The sequence below is a fragment of the Pyrus communis genome, chromosome 2 (genome assembly GCF_963583255.1).
Source record: "Pyrus communis chromosome 2, drPyrComm1.1, whole genome shotgun sequence".
Classification (NCBI taxonomy): Eukaryota; Viridiplantae; Streptophyta; class Magnoliopsida; order Rosales; family Rosaceae; genus Pyrus; species Pyrus communis.
Window position 1 is genome coordinate 1,858,453 of NC_084804.1, and position 23,217 is coordinate 1,881,669.

The 23,217-nt window shown below is 38.2% G+C and overlaps 4 protein-coding genes and 1 pseudogene across 4 annotated transcripts; 4 read left to right on the top strand and 1 right to left on the bottom strand.

The window, feature by feature from the left end:
* Positions 1-910: 910 nt before the first annotated feature.
* On the top strand, positions 911-3,208 carry LOC137721329 (BTB/POZ domain-containing protein At3g22104-like). The gene is made up of 3 exons (XM_068460432.1): positions 911-973; positions 1,558-2,664; positions 2,759-3,208. The coding sequence occupies exons 1-3, from the start codon at positions 911-913 to the stop codon at positions 3,206-3,208; spliced, it is 1,620 nt and encodes a 539-aa protein (XP_068316533.1).
* Positions 3,209-5,920: 2,712 nt separating this feature from the next.
* LOC137725834 (uncharacterized) lies at positions 5,921-11,106 on the top strand. The gene is made up of 3 exons (XM_068464637.1): positions 5,921-6,265; positions 7,013-7,178; positions 7,347-11,106. The coding sequence occupies exons 1-3, from the start codon at positions 6,152-6,154 to the stop codon at positions 10,874-10,876; spliced, it is 3,810 nt and encodes a 1,269-aa protein (XP_068320738.1). The 5' UTR covers positions 5,921-6,151; the 3' UTR covers positions 10,877-11,106.
* Positions 11,107-14,344: 3,238 nt separating this feature from the next.
* Positions 14,345-17,394, top strand: LOC137725509 ((3S,6E)-nerolidol synthase 1-like). Its single transcript, XM_068464224.1, has 7 exons — positions 14,345-14,461; positions 14,876-15,131; positions 15,270-15,630; positions 15,720-15,938; positions 16,391-16,529; positions 16,617-16,871; positions 16,967-17,394. The coding sequence occupies exons 1-7, from the start codon at positions 14,411-14,413 to the stop codon at positions 17,294-17,296; spliced, it is 1,611 nt and encodes a 536-aa protein (XP_068320325.1). The 5' UTR covers positions 14,345-14,410; the 3' UTR covers positions 17,297-17,394.
* A 2,101-nt stretch (positions 17,395-19,495) lies between these two features.
* Positions 19,496-21,854, top strand: LOC137725510 ((3S,6E)-nerolidol synthase 1-like; annotated as a pseudogene).
* Positions 21,768-23,088, bottom strand: LOC137725512 (small ribosomal subunit protein mS79 (rPPR3b)-like). The gene has a single exon (XM_068464225.1). It carries the CDS (start codon positions 23,083-23,085, stop codon positions 21,937-21,939), a length of 1,149 nt encoding a protein of 382 aa, XP_068320326.1. The 5' UTR covers positions 23,086-23,088; the 3' UTR covers positions 21,768-21,936.
* Between the last annotated feature and the right edge of the window lie 129 nt (positions 23,089-23,217).

Below are 23,217 nucleotides of genomic sequence, written 5' to 3' on the forward strand. Positions count from 1 at the left end.
GGTTCGGAGAAGTGTTCATCGACTCTCGTTAGTTTGATAATTTTCAGAAAGTTACTCTGTTAAGCATGTTCTTCTCCTGATTGTAGTCCCGATTTAAAGTAAAAATCGACATCAAGGAACTTGTTAACTGATAGCTTTACACCCGGAGACAATCTGCGATCTCTCTTTTTGTATACACACTTGTCTCAATCTCGCTCGTCAAGTGATTAAAAAGTTGATTTATGTTGCATTCTCTTGGTTTAACCTTCCATGTTGTCTGAAATAACAGCTGAGAACATCGTTTTTGACCAGAGACCAAGTCTTCACTTGCCCGAATTTGTTTTGTGGGCTCCCAGCATCCACTAAAAGAGAGAATTGATGGCGATTTAGGGTAGAAAAAGAAAAGGGCGTAGGACAAGAACAGTGACGAAATTAGCTGCATGAGTCACGGAGAATAAAATAATCAGACTTTGGATCATAAACTTCTACTGCTTTACTTATAAAAAAAGTATGCTTAGTTTGAGAAAATATGTCTTGTAATTGGTTGTATATTTTATTATGTTTATCTCGCTTATTAGGTGCGAAAAAATATACAGAAGAAAATTTACCTTGTAACTGATATTATATATATATATATATATATATATATTATTGTGTTTATCTCGCTTGTCTCAGGAGAGATAGAAACAGTGTACAAAGGTGGATAATTATTCGTTTTCTTGGAAGATTCTCTTGTTTCTTATTATTCCCTCCATTGTCTTTTCACTTCTCTATGATCATTGATGTCATGTGCTAAAAAAAACAGCAGCTTCAAACCCAGCACTTTCAACTATTCTATTTTTTGGGTCAATCTGAAAAGTGAAATGTTTCCCAGACTCCATATGTAATGCTTTTGAGTCAAGATTTTCATTTTCCTGTGTGTTTCTGAAAAATGGGAGGTTGCTGCGATCTTCAAGTAGACGTCAATGGCGAAGAAGTTTTCATGGTTGACACGGTAAATCTTCTTTTCTCCGGCTGTTTGCTCCGTAATCATTCATATCTGCTCAAGTTTGTGAACGAAGACAATCGAGATTTTGTAATTACTTTCAGTTCTTCATTTTTTGTTGGTAATTCTGCTGTTTTAGTTTTATCAATCCTATTTTTCTCCTCCTTTGCAACATGTTCTTAAATTTTGTCGAGCAGTATTCATATCGTCACGCCTGTCACGCTTCGTTATCTTGTTTCTATTCATTTTATCCTCAATAATTTTCACCCAGGTAGTAGTCATGCAGGCCTCGTGAAACGGATATTTCTAATTTCCGCCATTGAATCGCATCGTGTATAGGACCACCCAAAAATTTAAATCTCGACAGCGAACGACCTCTCACAAAATGTTCTTCTGGGTTCCATCAGTTTTTGTTCTCGAAATATCTGACAAAGTTTTCTTGTCTTGTTCATTAATGAAGAAATGATAGTATGCATGCGTTTCTTGTCTTTCCCTTACTATTCTCTCTCTTGTTTCTCTTCGAGAGAGACACTAGTTTGCAACAACTTGATATTCTGATAAAATTTTCTCTGAATTCGTATACACGTTTGCAGAAAACATTGGCGTCTTACTCTGGTAGATTTAGAAAATTGTTTGGTAAACTGACTGGAGCGTCGAGGTGCCTAAAAGTGATATTCCATGACTTTCCTGGAGGCGCAGAGGGTTTTGAGCTCATGGCAAGGTTTTGTTACAACAATGGAAGAATTGAGATAACTCCCTCGAACATTGTCCTATTGTTCTGCGTCGCGCATTTCATGGAGATGGGAGGCGATGGTGATGGCTCTGGAAGACCGAACATACTGTCTCAAATCGAAAAATCTCTTGAAGGGATCAGCTTTTGGACATGGTCTAACCTTGTGGTAGCTCTAAAGCAATGCCAAGATTTACTTCCCGCCTTAAATTTATCGTCAGTATTGCACAAGCTCCTAGACTCCATCATAGCCAAGCTTTTTTCGCCGTATGTTACAAGCACTTATGCTTCTTCGTCAGAAGATTTAAGTTTTCGGTTTTCAAGTGGAAGGAGCAGTTATAGTCCGAAAACTGACTGCTTAAGAAGAACATGGTGGGTGGAAGACCTTATGTTCTTGAACACCGATTTACTCGAGAAGGTGGTAAGAAGGATGATATTCCAGGAGCTCGACCATACTACAATTTTCAAGTTTCTCTTCCATTATCACCAATCTAAGTCTGTCGGTGCCACGCGAGGTGAGAAGCGTAAAATCACAGAAGTAGTTATCGGTCTGCTTTTTCTGCTAGACCGAAGCTTTCTTTCTGTCAAAGGCTTATTCAAGATATACCAAGCGGCTATGTGCCTGAGAGTTAGCAAAAAGTGTGTAAACAAGTTAGTGAACTTGATAGGTTCTCAGCTGGATCAAGCAACAATTGATTTTCTACTCGTTCCATCTCCGCGCACCAAGAAGTATGTATACGATGTGAGTTTGGTTTTGAAGTTAGTGAAGTCATTTCTACTTGAAGGGGGAGACCGTGTATCTCAAAGTCGCTTAAAAAGTGTCGCGAAGTTGATGGATTCATACCTTGCAGAAGTAGCACCAGATTCTCACCTGAATCCTTCAAAATTCGAAGCATTAGCCACGATGCTGCCACATTCTGCGCGAGAATCTCACGACAAACTTTACCAAGCAATTGATGCATATTTTAAGGTATGCTACTTTAAAAATAAAAAAAAATGCATGAAGCATGATCTGCATTGTTTTAATATTGCGAATTCGAGTACTGATTTAGTATTCTATGCAGCGTCGTGCTGATTTGTTCAGGGAGGAGAAGATGAGTATCTGTTGTGCACTGAACTACGAAAGGCTCTCAACGGAAACTTTGAAACATCTCGCTCAAAATTCGAAGTTTCCTCCCAGAAAAGCAGTTGAAGCTTTCGCTACGGAGCAATTAAAACTCCGAAGCTTATTTCATGAAGCTTACAATCTCAAGACCTTAGACTCCTTGTTCATTGACACAGGTAAAGAAATTAGGGACGAGAAAGAGGAGAGTGAGCAGATCATTCCGCTTTCCACGAAGAAACTCGATCTCCCAACAGAGACTCGGAAGCGTAGAGCAGATTTGCAGAGCATGCAATGGAAGGCATCGGAGTTCGGCGTTTGTGGCACGATGGAGATGAAGATGACTGGTGCATTGAACTTAAGATTGTCCTTTAGGGGAAGTACTCGATACTTGCCTACACTCTTTCCATAATGCAAGTCGAAAACTTTAGTTGTTTTTGTGGAATCTGTTATTGGCATTCCAAATACCCATTATGCGTTATATCTTCTTCTAAAAACAAAGAAGGTAAGAGTGCTCACGACTATTTTAGAGTGCTAACAACAATTTTTTTTTTTTTTAAATTGTTATTGTTACTTCAAAAATCTCATTGCTTTCTTAAAGTTTTTTTTTTTTTTTTCCTAAATATAGAAAAATTGGAGTACACAATGAGAACCTTGGAGTACTAATAACATTTTTTTTTAATTTCTACTGTATATATACTCTGGCAAAAAGGGTTTATGTCAAAGCAAAATTATGTAAATTCTTCAGCTTCTTCCAAAAGTACCAAATAGCTAAAAAGGTTTATTCAAAGTCAAAGCAAAATTATGCAAATTCTTCAGCTTCTTCCAAAAGTTCCAAGAGTTTGGCATGTGTTGAACTTTTTAACACATTAAAATATCCCATGATTCAAAGGGCATAACAATAGCTTGTTGGACAAGGGTAGTAGTCTAAATTAAATTTTGTAAATCATATGACATGACAGTTGATTGAATTAATAGTATTGGTTACTGTGCTTATTTTTTATCATTGAATTTCGAGTCTAGTCGTAGCAGAAGCGCGGAATCAGCGAACAATCTAGCAAGGGAACGGATGTTGGGGGGCTCATTAACCCAACTTTACAACCATAAACCATTCTATTATACTCGTAGAGACAAGTAACTGAGGTTGTAGAAACGAAAGCATTTTAAAAAAAAAATTAAAAGGGGATCAACGGATAATGAAGTCACGATAATTCATTTTTGCAAGACTAACGAATCGAACTTAAGACCAACCGTGTTGAATACAGATCTAGAATTTGTCTCAACCACTAGACCACTTCGTGGTGGTTGAAACCAAAGCAATTTTTACCATAACTATTTGTTTATGGAAAAGGCAGCAAATTAGTTTTCTAATCACTTTATTAGTCAATGATTAACAACGTCTTCTCCTCAGCCAGTCAACTCTGTAGCGGTAAAAAAGTAGGAAAAATGGAATGGGGTTGCGTGAGCCATATAAATGCAGGCCTTGCAACCAAGAAAACTGGTGCTTTTTTGAATCAAGTAAGAACTCCAAGGACCAACATTTTTGAGACGATCACTGCATCTTTGTTTTTGGAGAGCCAGAAACAAAAAAACATTTTTGATTAATGTGAGATTAGTGTTGTAGTCTTCCAACTTGTTGGATGAAGTGTGCATTTAATGAATGCTTAAGCCAAGAAGCTTTTACTTTGAGGAGATCATGTAGTTTTGTATGTTTTCAAATTTACTTTGTCTAGCTTTTCTTATAGCATTTTTTTAGTTTTAAATCGGCCTAAGCGGCTGCTTAGGCGGTGCTAGGCGCTGCGAGGTGGAGTTTTGTTGCGTTTTGTGCAAAATGGTCACTAAAATTGAGGAGCGACTAGACGGTCTAGGTGGCATGCTAGGCCGTTCCAAGTTGTTTTTATTAACTAATTAAATTAAAGTGGGTAAGAGCATCTCCAAAGGAGATGTCAAATATAATATGTTAAAATTTTATTTGATGGCTGATGTGGCAAATTGAATACAAGTGCTAAATTATCTTATTTACCAATATGTCAAATATTTATTTTATTATTTTATTGGGCTTAGAGTTACATTAACTATTAAAAAATAATTAAAATTAGTTGTAATTTTTATTCTATTGTTTGTTAATGGGATCCATGTATTAAAAAAATTTAATTAAATATATTTGACTCTTTCCTTGTTTGCTGTCAAAAAAGGCAGCTAGAAAGTAAGTCAAATGACATATCTATTGGAGAACACCTAAATGTCTTTTAATCCTATTTGGCATATTTGACATCTCCTTTGAAGATGGTCCAACGCGTAACCTACACAAAGGAATTTGTTAAATTAATTCAGTTGTGAAAACTGTTCTTATATTTGTAATTTGCTAATTTGCTTACTGAGCTTATTGGCTTTAGTCCATTTCATCTTTATTTGATTCCCAATACAAGTATTGGTTTTTTTATTTTATTTTTATTTTTATTTTTTTTTGTAATGTAAATAGACACTTATTTATCCGATATGATAATAAACTTATATAAATCTACCTAAATCTGCCTAAGCACAAGATCCTAACCTCCTGTTCAACTAGCATCTAACGTGTTTAGAACTTTGAGTATTTTGCACTCATAGTCTCCTAGTCTCCTAAGTCCAAATACTCTTTTCCATGGAACAAACCCACCACCTCCACCCGCCACAGTGCCACCACCTCCTCTCCCACTTCTTAGGGGACAATACATATGCCAGTCAACTAATTCTGCCACCTTCGTTTCCACCTGGCGGCTGCTATAGCCACACCGCTTCGACTATAATATGAGTGGACAAAATAATTGATATCAATAAGCCTAAGATATAATATTAACAAATGCACGTGTTAAACCCTCTGTGGACCTAGAAACGTTGCTGGGCTTTGTGTCCTCACCATGGGCCTCAAATGAATGGTAAACCAAAAATCTATAATGGGCCTCATGAAAGCCCAATTAGACCTAAAGACTGGGCTGTTACATTTGCACCGAGTCTCTTCCTCCGACGTCGTTTCATAAAAAAACTAAAAATTTGTCCAACTCCCACCCAACGAGTCGTCGTCGTCATCGTTGAGGCCTCAAACTGTCGCTGTCAGATTACCCGCGTTGCAAACGCTGTTTTGATGCGTCTTCTAACCCAACGTGACATGGTCGTCGTCGTCAAATCAGTTTTCCTTTCCCTTCTTGATTCATCAAACCCATCTGATTGATTAATTATTTATTTTTTGTGGGTATCAAAGCTTAAGATCCGTGAGAAAGTTAAAGCTGGAAAAAAAAATTCAGAGAAATTCGATTTTTTTTTTAATGGTTTTTTGGTTATTAATTGATTGATTCGGAAAAATCGGAGCGGAAAGATGTTGGAGAAGATCGGGCTGCCGCCGAAGCCGTCACTGAGAGGGAATACTTGGGTGGTTGACGCCTCACACTGCCAGGGATGTTCTTCTCAGTTCACCTTCATCAATCGCAAGGTTCACTTCTTCTTCTGCCCCTGTCGATCCAATGAGCCATCTGTGGATTCTTTACTAATTTTTGTATTTATTCAGTTTTCGATTTTTGGGTGCCGAAAGATTGCTGCTTTCTTTGTTTTATATGTGGATTCGACCAAGATTGGGATTCTTCGATTCTTGGCCTTCCGTTTTGAACGTTGTGGGGAATCATAGGCTGTCTGTTTTGAATGTTTTGGAAAGAATGGTGATTGTATTTTTGTGTTGTAGAGATACAGGATTGTTTAGTAAAAGATTGGAATGGGGATTTACGGTTTGTGTTGTGCTAAAAATTGGTTTAATGATGTACACTTAGGACTCTTTTTAGGATTGTTTCTGTAGGAAGCACTTTTGCTCATAAGTACTATTGCTAGAAGTGGTTTTATTTGAAGTGCATCGAAGTTCCAAGTGCTTCCTGAAAAGCCTCTTGGAAGTGCTTCCTAGGGGTGTTTCTACATTTAAGTTTTTCTCGCAAACATAGTGAGAACCGCTTTTTGATTGCCAGAATGTGCTGTTTTGCCGCTCTTGGAGTTGCAAACAGGCACATAAGTCTCTTTGCCTAGTGGTACAAAACTGTAGTAGAGGACTGTCTATGAAACTTAATCTTATTTAGTGTTCTGATATCATTCGATGTGATAATCTTATTTAATGTTCTGATATGATTCGATGTAATATTTCTTACGTAGTCTCTTATCAGTCCCGTACTTGACAATATACATTTTGGAATTTCAGCATCATTGTAGGAGGTGTGGTGGCTTGTTTTGCAACAGTTGCACCCAGCAAAGAATGCTCTTACGTGGGCAAGGTGATTCGCCTGTGCGTATATGTGACCCTTGTAAAAAGCTAGAAGAAGCAGCACGCTTTGAGAGATATGGACACAAGAGTAGAGCTGTGAGAGGTACCGTCTTTGACTTCTTCTAAGGTTGTCAGTAGTTCAGTTGTGCATTGAACATTTTTGTTCAGTCACTGGTTGTGCTAGTTATGTCTTTCTGCCACATGCTTTTTTGTTTAACTACTCTGCCCTATAATTTTACCTTGTGTATCAAACGTATAACCTTCTGTGCAGGGAGTTCAAAGTTGACATCAAATCATGAGGATGAAGTTTTGGACGAGATTCTCGGTGGTGACATAAAGGAATTAGGACAAGAGTCAAATAGTAATGTGGTTTCCAGTATGCAGAGAGCTGCTAGTAGTGCATCATGTTCAAATATTCAACAAAATTCCAGCCACGAGGGGGTGGGAGAAATACATAGAAGTCTTTCTGTTGATGAGCCTAATTTACAGAGTGGTGGTGGATCTGCTTCTCCTGAGGAATTGCGTCAGCAAGCTTTGGATGAGAAAAAGAAGTATAAAGTCCTTAAAGGAGAAGGGAAGTCTACGGAAGCATTAAGAGCCTTTAAGAGAGGGAAGGAGCTTGAGAGGCAGGCTGATGCATTGGAAATATCTTTGAGAAAAGAGCGTAGAAAGGTTTTACTCTCTGCTAATGTGGCGGAGAGCCAGATTAAAGATGGGCCTTCCGAATCTGGAAGAAGAAATAAGGTCACTCCTTCAGTGGGTAAAGAAAAAGATGATCTTTCTGCTGAGCTTAAAGAGCTAGGATGGTCCGATATGGATCTCCTTGATGAAAACAAAAAGCAAGCAAGTCTGAGTTTGGACGGTGAACTTTCTTCTCTTTTGGGAGAGGTCTTACAAAAGACCAATAAAAACAAAGGTACTAGGGCCATTGACAAAACCCAGGTTGTTGAACTTAAAAAGAAGGCTCTCATGCTGAAGCGTGAGGGGAAACTTACAGAAGCTAAGGAGGAACTGAAAAGAGCTAAAGTCCTAGAGAAGGAACTTGAGGAACAGGAATTCTTGGCTGAGGCTGAAGAATCCGATGATGAGATATCTGTGTTGATTCGTGGTATGGATGATGACAAACAGGAAGAATTTTCAATTCAGTATGAGCAGGAGGATGGCTTTAATTTTGATCATCTTATTAGTGCTTCCGATGATCTGGATGGTCATTTCGAAGTGACAGATGAGGATATGGAGGACCCAGAAATAGCTGCTGCTTTACAATCTTTAGGATGGTCTCAAGATTCTAATAATGTGGAAACTTCTCCCCAGATTGCTGCCGTTGACAGGGAAGCTCTATTAAGCGAAATTCAATCATTAAAAAGAGAGGCAATTAATCATAAACGGGCAGGTAATGTTCAACAGGCAATGGCGCAACTAAAGAGGGCAAAACTACTTGAAAGGGACCTTGAAAGCCTTGAGTCTCAAGAGGGCAATGTTGCAAATGATCGTGCGACAATGCATAAACAAACTGCAGATAAGTCGTCCAAGTCATTTATGGTGGATGATGGAAATATTAGTACAATGGAACGTATGGACTCCAAACCTGCAAGGAAGAGTAAATTAATGATTCAGAAAGAGCTTCTGGGCTTAAAAAAGAAAGCCCTTTCTCTGAGAAGGGAAGGACGATTAAATGAGGCTGACGAAGAATTGAAGAAGGGCAGGGTTCTTGAACAGCAGCTTGAAGAGCTAGAGAATGGTTCTGTACAGAAGGCAATGCCTGGGACTGTTGGCAATAAAGTCCCAGATTTGGCACATGAGCTTCCCAATGTCTCTGAAAGTCTGCCAGTTGCAGACGAGGAAGGAGAAAATGTAACAGATCAGGATATGCATGATCCAGCATATCTTTCTATGCTAAAGAATTTGGGTTGGAATGATGACGATAATGAAGGGACCAATTCGTCATTGGAACCTTCTAAGCAAACGGATAATCTCTCCATGAAGGTCAGTGCACCCTCTGCAACTCAAGCCCCGGCTAATGTCCCAGCTGGAGGATCAAGGAGAAGCAAAGCTGAGATTCAGAGGGAACTCTTAGGGTTGAAAAGGAAAGCTCTTGCTCTGAGGCGCCAGGGAGAGACCGAGGATGCAGAAGAACTGCTAAAAAAGGCAAAAGCACTAGAGGGCCAGATGATGGAGATGGAAGCACCCAAGGAAGATATCACTGAACCTCCTCCTAATAGTGTTGAGGAGGAAGGAGATGGAGGTAATGTAACAGGAAATAGTACACAGGACCCAGCACTTTTCTCAGAGGGAACTTCCTTTTCCAAACCAGCCGTTTCTGCATCAAGAAATATGGGTGCAATCCAAAGGGAACTTCTGGATTTAAAAAGAAGGGCTCTTGTCTTTAGACGGAAGGGAGAAACCAAAGAAGCTGAGGAAGTTTTGAGAATGGCAAAAGTGCTAGAGATTCAAATTGAAGAGATGGAAGCCCCAAAGGATTTGAGTCTGCATGATGATTCAAGGGAAGAGAAATCTGAGAATTTCGGATTGCTAATTAACACTGAAAAGCCAGGGAATTTGAAGCATGATACAGATGTTAGAAGGTTTACTGAGGCGGCAATGGTTCCAATTGACAGAGTAGTTATGTTGTCAGCAAGGAATTCTGAGTCTGTTCCTCTAACCTCACAGTTAGCTAAAGGAAACCAACCATTACCAGTGGAATTGGGTGCTTCGGGCGAAAATTATTTTCCAGATGACCAAAGAGCAGCCAAAGGCGTTAGTCATATTTCTGCACCTGTCCAATCTGGAAACTTATTGGATTTGTTGACGGGGGATGACTGGAGAAGTTCTCAAAGGCCTGCTGAAAAACAAGATGACGGCCTAAAATTTGATTCTGTTGATTCCCTTACTGCCAGTCCTCCCGTTCAGTTGGGATCCCAGACATGTTCGAATGTAAATGTAGGAAGCCAAAATAATAAATTTGATAAACAGGAAGATAAGCGAGATGTTAATGAAGCAAATTTGGTTCAGGAATCTGCTTCTCAGAGCAACCAAAGTGCCATTCGGCAAGAAATCCTGGGTTTCAAGAGGAGAGCATTAGCTTTAAAGAGAGAAGGGAAACTGACCGAAGCTCGTGAGGAACTAAAGCAGGCAAAGTTATTGGAGAAGCGTCTTGATGAAGGCAGTCCTCAGTCCAAAACTACTTCAAGTGAGGCGTCCAGTGCCACACAAAATACAACTCGCGAGCAGAGCCAACCCCAACCATTACAGTCACGAGACATCCCATCTTCTAGCCAAAAGCATCACGGTTCACCATCCTTGGACCCAAAACCTTTGTCCAGTCGTGATCGCTTCAAGTTGCAACAGGAGTCTCTTGGCCACAAACGTCAGGCTATGAAGTTGCGTAGGGAGGGTCGGATGGAAGAAGCAGAAGCCGAGTTTGAATTAGCCAAGGCACTTGAGAATCAGTTGGAGGCGTCAGCTGCTCATGATTCCACAACCGTTGACAAAGTAGAATCAGTGGATAATGTCTCTGTTGAGGGGCTTCTTGATCCTCAACTACTGGCTGCCTTGAAAGAAATTGGAATTGAAAGTGCTACTAATTTATCTCAAGGCCCGGAAAGACCAGAGCCTTCAAAAGTTAATGTTGGTAAGAACAATAACATAATCCAAGATAGAAGTCAGCTGGAAGAACAGATCAAGGCTGAGAAGGTAAAGGCGGTAAATTTGAAACGTGCTGGAAAACAAGCTGAGGCCTTGGATGCTCTTCGAAAGGCCAAGCTACTCGAAAAGAAGCTCAATTCTCCCTCCTCGAAGTGAACAAAATAAAAACCATCACCTTGGTAAGTTAGAAGATGAAGTTATTATATTGCTTACGAGCTATGGAACTCGATAGCTCTGTAAATGTTGTTGGTACGCAGAATTAGCCACGAAGCAGGATGCATGAGACATGTTTCGTTATGCTAGTTTGTACTCACTGGATAGGAACCGAAAATGTATCATCTGTGTTGTAAAGGCACCTTTCCTGCCTGCTTAATTTCTTTCTTTTTGCCTTCTGTATGAGTTATCTCTGGAAGTTGTCAGAGGGTGAGGTTGACGAATGCTTTATCTGATCTTTTAGGTCATGATAAAATTGCTCGAGCAGGATCATCTTATTTATTCCATCAAAAAAAAAAAAAAAAAAAAAAAGGTTTTTATCTTAAATGATTCCTAAAAATTGACATACTCAATCAACAATCTCTGAATTTGAAAATCAATAAATGTAGTTCCTGAATATGAGTGTTGTAAATCAATGTTCTTCTTCTGTTATATTTTCGTCAAAACTTCTGTTAATGTGCTGATATGGCACACGTAGGGTCCCACATAAATTAAAATTTTGAAAAATAATTAATTTTATATTCTGAAAATAATAACAAATGAATAAATTAAAAAAAAAAAAAAAAAAAACACTTCGTGAGAGGCTGTGACCTGTGAGCACCCAACCCAAGCACCAAACCACCATCTTCCCCACCATGTTTTGCAGAAAGACACAATCTTTAAGACACCAGGAGGAGGGAAAGAGAGAGAGGTCGAAATCATGGGTTGGTTTCTTGCATGTTTTGGTTCTTCCAAAGACAAAAAAAAAAAAAAAAAAAAAAAAAAAAAAAAAAAAAAAAAAACGTAGGAGTAATCAGAGGGAGTAATGAGGAGAGTAGGGTGGTGTGCGGAAGGGATTACCGGATTGGGTCGGAGGGGGAAGTAGATCGTTCGATCTCCTCTGTTCTTTTTTTAATTTTTTTTTTAAATTTTCAAATTTGTTTAAAAGGAAGTGGTTGTTTGGATTTGCAGGAATTTGGATGGTGGTGGTTTGGATTTGCACGAATATGGATTTGTATTTGCAAGGAGAGAGGAAGGGTGCATGAATTTGGATTTGCAGGGAGGAAGGAAGGGTGCTGGGATTTGGATTTACAGGGAGAGAGGAAGGGTCCAGGGAGGGAGGAACGAAGGGTGCAGTGGAGTAGCGTGCTGACTCTATCTCGGGAGACCCTAACGACACCACGACTGCGCTCGACGTCGTGGACATGGCAGCAGCTGCGCTGCAGACGGAGGGAGGAATCGGACCTCGCAATAGGGGACGTGGTTTGGCAAGAACCAGCTGGAGTAACTGGGAATATTTAATTCTACTAGGTCTCACATGTGTCATGTCAGCCATAAGTTTTGAAAAAAATTTAATGGAAAGACCACTTCAGCAGTTATATTCAGAGACTACATTGATCGATTTTCAATTTAAAATACCATTTTGATTGGATGGATCAATTTCAATGATTATTTGTGATAAAAATCTAAAATTAAAAAAAACTATGAGCTATATAACTCATGTTTTCTCGTGTATTATCCCCGCATTGTTAACTTTTTTAAATATTGATAATAATACACGTATTTGACTCAAGAAATAGTATGACCTGTAACATTTTCCCCGTTTCGCACGGAAAAGATTTCATACACGTTCAATAAATGGTATGAGTTAACACTCACGACACGAGGTCGAGGTTTACTCGGTTTTTGAAACTCATACAAAGCTCATGGGAAAGATGTCGCAAAAATTCATCTCATTTTTACAAAAGGAACACATGATTTTTTATCGTTTCAGCAAATTTTCGCAGCACCGTAAATTTCTAATTAAAGTTCATATAGAATATTTGGGTAATGTTTCTGGCTAGGATTTTTTATTAGGTTACGTATTTTTTATTTTTTAAAAAAAAGAAGATTATATTCACACACCTCAAATTACTTCTCTCACACTTTTTTAATTTTTTAATATTTTTTATCAAGTTTTAGTGGTGTGTAGAAAATATTAAAAAATTAAAAAGGTATAAAAAAGTAAATTAGGATGTGTGAATATAATCTCTCTAAAAGAAAAATACTTTTCGGACCTCATGAAATGGTTCGAACAGTTTCAAATGGCATATTTATTCAATACTTGGTTATTTTTGCTTGAAAAATGATAGTCAATTTTTTTGGTTGAAAAAACTGCAGTTACATCGATGATCCTGTAGGGGACGCCTGAAGCCCGATTTCAACACAATCGAAAACGACAGCCTAACCCAACTCAAGCATATACAACGCATCTATTAGCATCATAATACTACGTTCTGCATGAAGTCTAACTAGTAGCAGATGCCTTAGAAATAACAAAAACCTGCTTAATTATCGGGAACATAGTTCGGTATACCAAGTGTTATAATATAAATGATGAAAAATTTGTTTTTTTAAGTATTCAACCACTTATATTTTGACACATAGTAGACTGGATCATGCTTCCAAAACACTCCTAAGTTGGATTTTACTTGATTTAAAAAAAAAAGTTACATATATATTTAAAAAAACGAAAAAAAATAATATTTATTATCTAAACCCACTGACCACGTTTTTCTTAATTAAGGTTTCGTCAGCTTTTAGCCCAAAAATGTGGGAGATGGATTGTGTGTCATTCTATTTTCATACTCTTTTTATACCCTTCTGTGATATGAGAGGTTACGGTAAAGTTAAGTTAATATTTTATATTAATTTTTTATAAAAATAATAAAACAAAAAGTAATAAGAATATGAAATGTTGACGTGACTTAACTGTGATCATACAAATAGGAAGGCATGAAGAGAGTATAGAAATAAAAGGGTAGACAACCCACCTCCAAAATGTGTGGTAGATAGGGTTTCGGTTTATGTGGCTATCCTCTCCTAGAATGAGAAGAGTTTTATAGGGTTTTGGTTTATGTGGATAGGGTTTTGGCTTTAAGTCTTGAAATTTTTAAGATTACTTTTCGCTACTCCCTTAAAAAGGAGTATGCGAGATTTGAGTTTTATAAGGAAAAATTAAAATTGAAATGAAATTTCAGGGGGAGTGATAAAAGAAATATCACTGGGAGGTTAGATGCATTCTTGCCCACCAAAATCTGATGACACCCCCCATCCCCAAAGCGCGGTTAAAAATGGGAGCTACAATAGTTAAGCATATAACTAAGGTGGTTGACTAAATTTTACAGCAAATACATGCAGATCCTTAAAAAGGCCTAAGGTGATTTGGATTCTTCAACTTCCTTCTTTTCCCAACAAAAAAATCGTGAAAACCGATGTGTATTAGGCACGGACCGAGCTCAAGTACTCAGCGCCACTCATGCATATTGATCCCACCACGTTAAAGTTATGTTAAACGCGTTCTGGATGCTTTCGCCATCTTGCCTGGGATGCCAAGGGATATTTGTCCTATAAATTGACTAGGAATCACCATGAGCTGATCACCTCACTTAACTCCCAACAAGAATATTCTCTCATCCAGAACTCGAATTTCCTTCTTTCTTTTCTTTCTTGTAGAACATGGCACACTTTCTCCAAGCTCACCCTACTTCCTCCAACGAACAACTTACTGTAAGTTCCAAAACTAATAACCCAACTTGTACATATATACACACACATATATATACATATACAGATTGCTTAAAGAGAGGGATCCCCATTTTTCACGCTCCCCACTGTTAAATTGGTTTTAATGAAATTGTGTGGTTAAGATTCAAACACAGGCCATACAATCTCAACCACACAATTTCATTAAAATTAAATCCAACGGTGGGGAGCGTGTTTCCCATTTTTTTAGAAAAATGGGGATCCCTCCCCTTAAGTAATCTGTATATATGTTAAGTATCCAAATTGCTCCACGGTTCACCCACAGATGTACCAAAACTAACCCTACTTACTCCACACAGTATCTTCTCTCTCTTTTTTCTCTTAATATGTAATTAATTCAATCTGGTGTCTTATTAAGTTCAATGTTTCCCCTTTTAGGGCGACCTTCAGGTTCGCTATGCAGAAAAATTGAAGGAATTGAAGGATGCACTCGCAAATATCGGAGAAGATGAACAATTGATTGCGGTCGACGCGGTGCAACGCCTCGGCGTTGATTATCAATTCCAAGAGGAGATTGAAGCAATAATGAAAACGCAATGTACGAGAGCTTATAACGATGAATGTAGTGATGAGCTTCGTGTGGTTTCACTTCGTTTTCGACTACTGAGACAGCAAGGTTATCATGTAACCACAGGTTGGTCTCAATTCTCCTTTTTGTGCTAACTTTACAGCAAAATGTTATTTTACTAAAACGACCAGTTAAGTGAAGCATATATTTTCAGTTAATGTCACCATTGCTAGTATAGTAATTAATTTTTCTTGTGAATAACAGATGTGTTTAATAAGTTCAAGAACAATGAGAAACTCAAAGTCGACATAAACGGACTAGTGGAATTATATGAAGCTTCTCATATGAGTTTCCAAGGAGAAGAGGCACTTGTTGAAGAGGGAAGACGAAGCCACCAGCTTCTTACCGCTTGGATGCATAACAATCTCGATGATCATCGAGCTTCAGCGGTCGCGTACTCATTGGAGCATCCTTATCACAAGAGCTTGACAAGATTCATGGCTAAAAACTTCTTGCTTAGTTTCGAAGGAAAGGAGAATTGGGTCAATGATTTGAAGGAGCTAGGAAAACTAGAGTTCAACATGGTCGAATCTCTAATCCGAAATGAAATTCAACAAGTATCCAAGTGAGTTCAGATCAAAGACACTGATTTAAGTACTTCATTTTGAATTAGTACTCCGTTTAATTGATAACAATATTTTTCATCCTAATTAGGTGGTGGAAAGAACAAGGATTGACTGAGGAGTTGAAGTTTGTGAGAGACCAGCCAATTAAATGGTATACCTGGCCGATGGCATGCCTTGCAGATCCAAACTTATCAGAGGAAAGGGTTGAACTCACAAAATCGATCTCTCTTGTCTACATAATTGACGATATTTTTGATGTTCATGGGACTCTCGATGAACTCATTCTCTTCACAGCTGCAGTTGAGAGGTACGTGTTGCGTGTTTTTATGATATCCTACATGTTACAACAGTGTGCAAATAAAATGAGATTATATTGCTAAACTGTGAATTTGAGTCATGCATGAGTATAATCAGCAGTCTAAATTCATAGTCATGCGCTGACATCACGCATGTAATTAATCTATCTATAATATTATGAGAACCCTCATTGTCAACTCTTTTTTTTTTTTCCTTTTTGCTCTCACTTTTGATACACACTTTTTTGTTAACAAAATGAGGGCAAAATAGTAATTTTGTAACTTTTGACAAAATGACAATCATATCCTTATTTTTCCTATTTTATCCTTTTTTTTTTAGAAAATGACAATCATGTACTTATTTTTTTTTAATTTTACCCTCACTTTTGATACAAAATATTTACATAAATAGGACAAAACAATAATTATGTAATATTAATTATGTAATTAATTATATATGCAGATGGGACATTGACGCAACTGGTGAACTACCAAATTACATGAAGATATGTTTTAAGGCTCTTTATTACATTACCAATGAAACCAGCCACACTGTGCACAAAAAGCATGGATGGAACCCTATAGAGTCCCTTAAAAAATCGGTATATAAATTAACTTTTGATTCAAGGACTTAATCGTTGCAGCTCAGATCTTGAATTATTGTTAATATTATTACTGTATCCATGCAGTGGGCAACGTTATGCAAAGCGTTCCTACTAGAAGCGCGATGGTTTAGTTGCGGGCACTTGCCAAACACGGAAGAGTACTTGAACAATGGGTTCATCAGTTCAGGGGTGCCTGTGGTTTTAACGCATGGATTCTTCTTACTGGGTCAAGGTATAACCAAGGAAACTGTACATATTCTGGACAACCTCAACATATCTAGCCTTATATCCTCGACTGCAACGATTCTTCGGCTATGGGATGACTTCGGAAGTGCCAAGGTTCGTACTTAATTTACTTAGTTTGAGTTACGTTTAGCACCTGTTAAAAAAAGAAGATGATATAGTATTAATTATATTTTCTTGATTAATTGAAGGATGAGGGCCAAGATGGATATGATGGTTCATACATAAAGTGTTACGTGAATGAAAACCAAGGTTGTTCAGACGAAGATGCACGAGCATTCGTTGTCCATAGGATTTCGGAAGAATGGAAGTTTCTCAACCAAGAATGTTTCTCTGCATCAAATCCATTTTCAGCATCTTTTACAAAACTTGCTCTCAATGTTGCTAGAATGGTCCCATTGATGTATGATTATAATTCTCAACATCGCCTTCCAAGCCTTGAGGAGAATATGAAGTCGCTGCTTTATGATAGTTTTCTTGCACAAGGCCAAGTAACCAGCGCAGCCATTAGCCAAGCATAGATTGATCAAGTTTGAGAAAAGGAAAAGGTCACCAGAGACCTCATGCAAGCTTTGTTTAATCGCGTTGCTCTAATTATATATAGTTTGGATTCAAGAGTGGCTTGGTTTTGGCTCTCCTTGTTAGTTTTGGAAGATGGTGATATTGTGCTTTTTTTTTTTTTTTTTTTCACCTTCTTTGGCTGTCCTCTTATTAAAAGAAAAAAAGAATAGAAACTTATGATTCTCATACCAGTCTTCTATTACAAAATCTCGCAAATAAGAATTTTACAAAGTTATTATCATATGTTAGAATGTGATTAATTAGTCAATGAAAAATCAAATTGATAATGAATAAAATTCACTCTCTCAACACAATAAGTACTGGCTCGATTCATCCCCACCTTTTAGTAGTTCTATGATGATGTATGGTTGTCTTTGTTTTCTTTCTTTTTGATGAGGGACCATCACTTGATTCATTGATCAATGAATTACTTATTTGTTGTAGTACATTACTTTACCACATAATGTGATAAAACGATACATAAAATCAATTTTTAATAAGATGAACTTATTAAATTGACATATAAGTATTATTCCCTTATACCGTCGAGATTTAAAAATAAAAATAAAAATAAAAATGTTTCCAATTAAAGGAAAACTCGTCATTCATTCACTCTCCCTAATCTTCTCAAGGATTAAATAAATAAATAAAAACCTAATCTTGTCGCCTACCAACCCAAACCCTAGATCCGGTGCCTCCAACCTCCAGCCCTTGTTCCGGCTTGGGTCCGCTGCAACCTTCTCTCCTCTCCTCCTCCATTTTCATCGCCCAACCCACCCCCGTTTTGTCCCTCTGCAATCCTCCCTCCCCTAACCACCTGCTCTCTTTTCTTTTTTTTTTTCCTCTATCTCCTGCCTCAGCATCGACCAACGGCGCCCATCTTTCCCTTTCTTCCCCACCATTTTCCAAGCAACCATTCACAAAACTCGCTCTTAATGTTGCTAGAGTGGTCCCATTGATGTATAATTATTATTGAAAATGAATCACAGGGATTCCGGATTCATATGTTTATAAATAAGTTAGATTACTCCTCATATTACCAATTAGTTTTATAATGAAATCTCAAATTCTTTCATGATACCAAATTAAGTTGTCTCGAGTGTGAAACTCAACGGTCACATAACCCGTATGTGTTATTCATATATTAGGCTTGAAAATTCGCCACACGAGCATTTTAATAATGAATTCCAAATTGATGAGAAGAGAGATTTTATATATGTTATGTGGTACAAATATCACGAAGATATTTATTAAAAAGAAAAACTAATGAAAATAATTTAAAAACTTTGATTTTTAACAATGATGACAAAATAAAGGGTAAAGTGAACAACACCATATTTAACTTTTTAATGTAAAAATATAATTTTTTGTTAAAATAAACAGTCCGAACTGCAGAATCTCATGACATTATCAGGCAATTTTGTTTTTTCGAACCTCATAAAATTATGACATAATGAGGGATTTTTTCGTACCGTCGAGATTTTTTGCCCATGGGATTTCGTCGTATAGCCTTGTACGGTTGTACTGGTAGACTTGTAGTCCACAAAAATAAATCAAACACAAAAACACCACAATATTCCATTTGGAATGGATAACACATTCTAAACGCATAAAAAAAAAAAAAAAAAAAAAGGGTTTTCATCTAAAATTTATTATATTAAGAATATGAGCAAATTAAGTGATGTAAAGCATGTATGGTCGTTAATCTTCACTCATAAATTAATTTATCAAAAATAACCTAATTTCTTATAAACATATTCGAAGTCCTTTATATTCCTTTTGAACACATGCAAGCTTGCTCAAGTGATGCGGGAGGGCCAAGGCCACCTACAATCTATGCATGGCTCCACTCCTAGTTAGAAAGAGTGTTTCACATTTTTTCCGTTTTCAAATTTCTCTTATATGGTCCAGATTTTCTTTTTTTTTAAAAAAAAAAAAAAAAAAAAAACCCCTAGTTAGAAAGAGTGTTTCACATTTTTTTTTTCGTTATCAAATTTCTTTTATATGGTCGAGATTTTCTTAAAAAAAAAAAAAAAAGAAGGAGTGTTTCCCATGACTGGTGATTTACACACCACCTTTCCATTATAAATATAATCCAAGACTCTCTGGGTTTGTCATTCTCATTCACTTTGGGTTTGCTCCATTTCTCTCTTCCTACTATGGCATTTTCTTCTCAGGCCATCTTTGCTATGTCCACTCCTCCAAATATTGCTCAAAAAATGAACCTACATCTTGGGCACTCTAATCTCATTCAGCTATATCCAAACCTATGTCCACTATTCCATTAACTCCACCTTGTTTGCAGGATGACATTCGTTCCCAACACGAACAAAAGTTGGAGGTATTCAGGAATCTATTGAGCAGAGTAGGAGAAGAAAGTTTGAACATGATCGATGCCATTCAACGTCTAGGTATCGATTACCACTTCGAAGAACAAATTGACCTAATCGTATCTAGTCATGCTAATGCCCTTTCTCATCAACAAAATGACCTTCATGAAGTTTCCCTTCGATTCCGGCTACTCAGACAACATGGTCACTTCGTGCCCGAGGGTGAGTAGTATAATAAAATTTCGGTAACAATTTGTTTCATATATGTACATAGTTTTGTAGATTGATACCCGTTACCAGTCAATCACTCTCAAGCATAACTTTTGTTATTAATTACAGATGTGCTTAACCTTTTCAAGGAAAAAGAAGGAAAGTATTTTAAGCAAAGGTTAAACAGTGAAGAGGTCAAGGGATTGATGAGTGTGTATGAAGCTTCACAACTAAGCATGGAAGGAGAAGATGCACTTGATGAAGCTGGAAAATTGAGCGGTCATCTCCTAAATAGATCACTGTCATATCTTGGTCCTCATGAGGCCAGACTTGTGGAGAACACACTGGGGTGCCCCCACCACCGAAGCTTGGCCTCATTCATGGCCAAGAACTTTTTTCTTTCTAATTCCCAAGCTGGCGTGAATAATAGATGGCTAAATATGCTACAAGAAGTGGCAAAAACGGATTTTAATTTGGTTCAGTCCCTACACCAGAAGGAGATTGTTCAAATTTCCAAGTAAGTTAATTGACAATGACTTTAGAAGTAGCAGAGATATACATATATGGGGTTTTTCTGTCGTGCGTTTAACTGCAACTTTTAAAATACGGTTAAACTTATCAGCGGTCATGTTAGACACATATCTACGAGGTTGAAATACCACAATATCAGCAATATTGAGAATACATCCGATTGAAAAAGTATACGTTTAACTGCAGTACTTTAGAAACCCTAATTTGTCTGTTTATTTCATCCAACAAATTAATTAGGTGGTGGAAAGAGCTGGGATTGACAAGGGAGCTGAAGTTTGCAAGAGACGAGCCAGTTAAATGGTACATTTGGTCCATGGCATGCCTAACAGATCCAAACTTGTCAGAGGAGAGGATTCAGCTCACAAAACCTATCTCATTCATCTATTTGATTGATGACATTTTCGATGTTTATGGGACGCTTGATGAACTCACTCTCTTCACTGAGGCTGTCAATAGGTAAAATGTCCTGTAATTTCTTAATTTGCTTCACCAGTTTTCACCACAAATTGGGCTAAATGTTATGCTGCAGATGGGAAATTGGTGCTATAGAGCACTTACCGGACTATATGAAGATATGTTTCGAGGCTCTCTACAATATAACGAATGAAATCAGCTGCGAGGTCTATCAAAAGCACGGGTGGAACCCGTTACATTCGTTGAAGAAAGCGGTGATATATTAAACCGGATTAGTGTCATGAAATTTAACTACTAGTTTGCTCAAGAAAGGTTTAACAGATATTTCGTTCTACAATTACGTGCAGTGGGGGAGTCTGTGCAATGCATTTTTACTAGAAGCAAAATGGTTCAAATCGGGGCACTTGCCGAAGGCAGAAGACTACTTAAAGAATGGTATTGTTTCTTCTGGTGTCAATGTGGTGATGGTGCATATCTTCTTTCTCTTGGGTCAAGGTAATACCAAACAAAGTGTGGAGCTGTTGAATCAAACTCCAGCAATTGTGTCTTCCACAGCAGCAATTCTTCGGCTTTGGGACGATTTTGGAAGCGCAGAGGTGATTATATATAATTAGATTCATATCAAACACTGCAAATAGAGTAAATGTCTTGTTCATATCTCTCAAAATGTGCTTATTTTGGCTGAAGGATGAGAATCAAAGTGGGCACGACGGGTCATATGTAAGGTGCTACTTACAAGAACATCCAGGTTCTGCCATGGAGGAAGCACAAGAAAATACTGTGAATATGATTTCAAAAGAATGGAAGAACCTGAACAAGGAACTGGTCTCTCCAAATTACCCTTTTCCAGCGACGTTCACCAAGGCTTCCCTTAATCTTGCAAGAATGGTCCCGTTGATGTATAATTACGATGACAACCAGCACCTTCCATCTCTTGAGGTGTATATGAAATCCATGCTGTATGAAACTGAATCTGTGTACTAATTATTCAAGGCTATAAAAGTGAAGAAATTATTGAAGCTTTCACGAATTTAAATAGTAAAATTTAAAGGGTCTAGCAATAAAACCACAAATGGTTCAACATGCAAAACAGAACAAAGAACAACAGAAATACATTAGTCCTCCGAAGGCAACTGCAAATTGTAACGCCGGTAAGTATTTGTGTTCCCAAGCTTCACAATCTTCTTTGCTTCATTGATTCTGGAAGCCTTAGCCAGCCCGTCCACCACAACCTGCAATAGTTCCACATCGACAAGGAGGCGCCTTTTGAAAATTTCCTCGCTGAGTTCAAAGGCAAAGTCCAAATCACCCTTCTTGCAAACAAAGGGAACAAGCATCTGGAAAGTCCATTTTTGCAGAGCACAACTACTCTTCACCAGTTCTCGGTACCACTGTTTAGCTTCTTCCAATTTCCCCTCATTAACAAATCCCTTGATCAAGGCATTGAAGCTAAAAACATCAGGTTTCACTTCCTTGTTCCTCATTTCCTCGAATAACTCAACCGCCTCGTTAGTTTTCTTCTCCGAAGCCAATCCCAGCAACCTGGCATTGTAGCTCCTAACATCAGGCACAACATTCTTCCCCACCATTCGACTCCATAATTTTTCGGCTGCCAAAAACTGATTATTCACATACAACCCATTCATGATCGTGTTGAATGTGATCACATCCGGCTCAACACCCTTATTCTCCATCTCAACAAGCATTGAAACCGCCGATTCCAACGAACCCATTTCACAAAACGCTTTGACCACAGTATTATACGACACCACATCCGGCTCAATTGACAACTTCTGCGAGACCCCTCTAAAAACCTCATCAACCTTGTCGAATTTCTTGGAGTTAACACAAGCACCCAAGAGGGCATTAAAGGACAAGACGGTGCGCTCACAGCTTTTCTCAGGCATTTCGTCGAACACCTTCTCGGCATTTTCGAACATGCCAGCTTTCCCGTAAAGCGTAACCAGTCGGACAGCGAATCCCTCCGTGGAAAAGTCCGGGTACTGCTTCTGGTCCTCCAGGATCTCCTCGATCCATTTGAAACGTTTGGCGGCTGCGAGACGGCGGACGGTGTCCTCGTAAATGGGGGTTTTGGTACGGAAGCGGTAGAGCTCGGAGGACTTCTTAAACTTCTCGACGAGGCGTTTCAGGTTGCGCTCTTTGTAGAGGTTGGTGGAGATGGCGCCAATGCTGTTGGTGGTGGTGGCGGCGTTGGATTGGGTGGCGGTGCAGAAGGCGCGCTGGAGGACGCGAGAGAACGACATCGTCTCGGAAGTGGTGGCCGCCGGGTTGTGGTTCTTTTTGTTTATACTCTAACTCTTTGGGTTTGGGCTTGACAGCAGCCCAAAAGAAAATTGAACCCGTTAAGCATATTGGAGTAGGTCAAGTGATGGTTT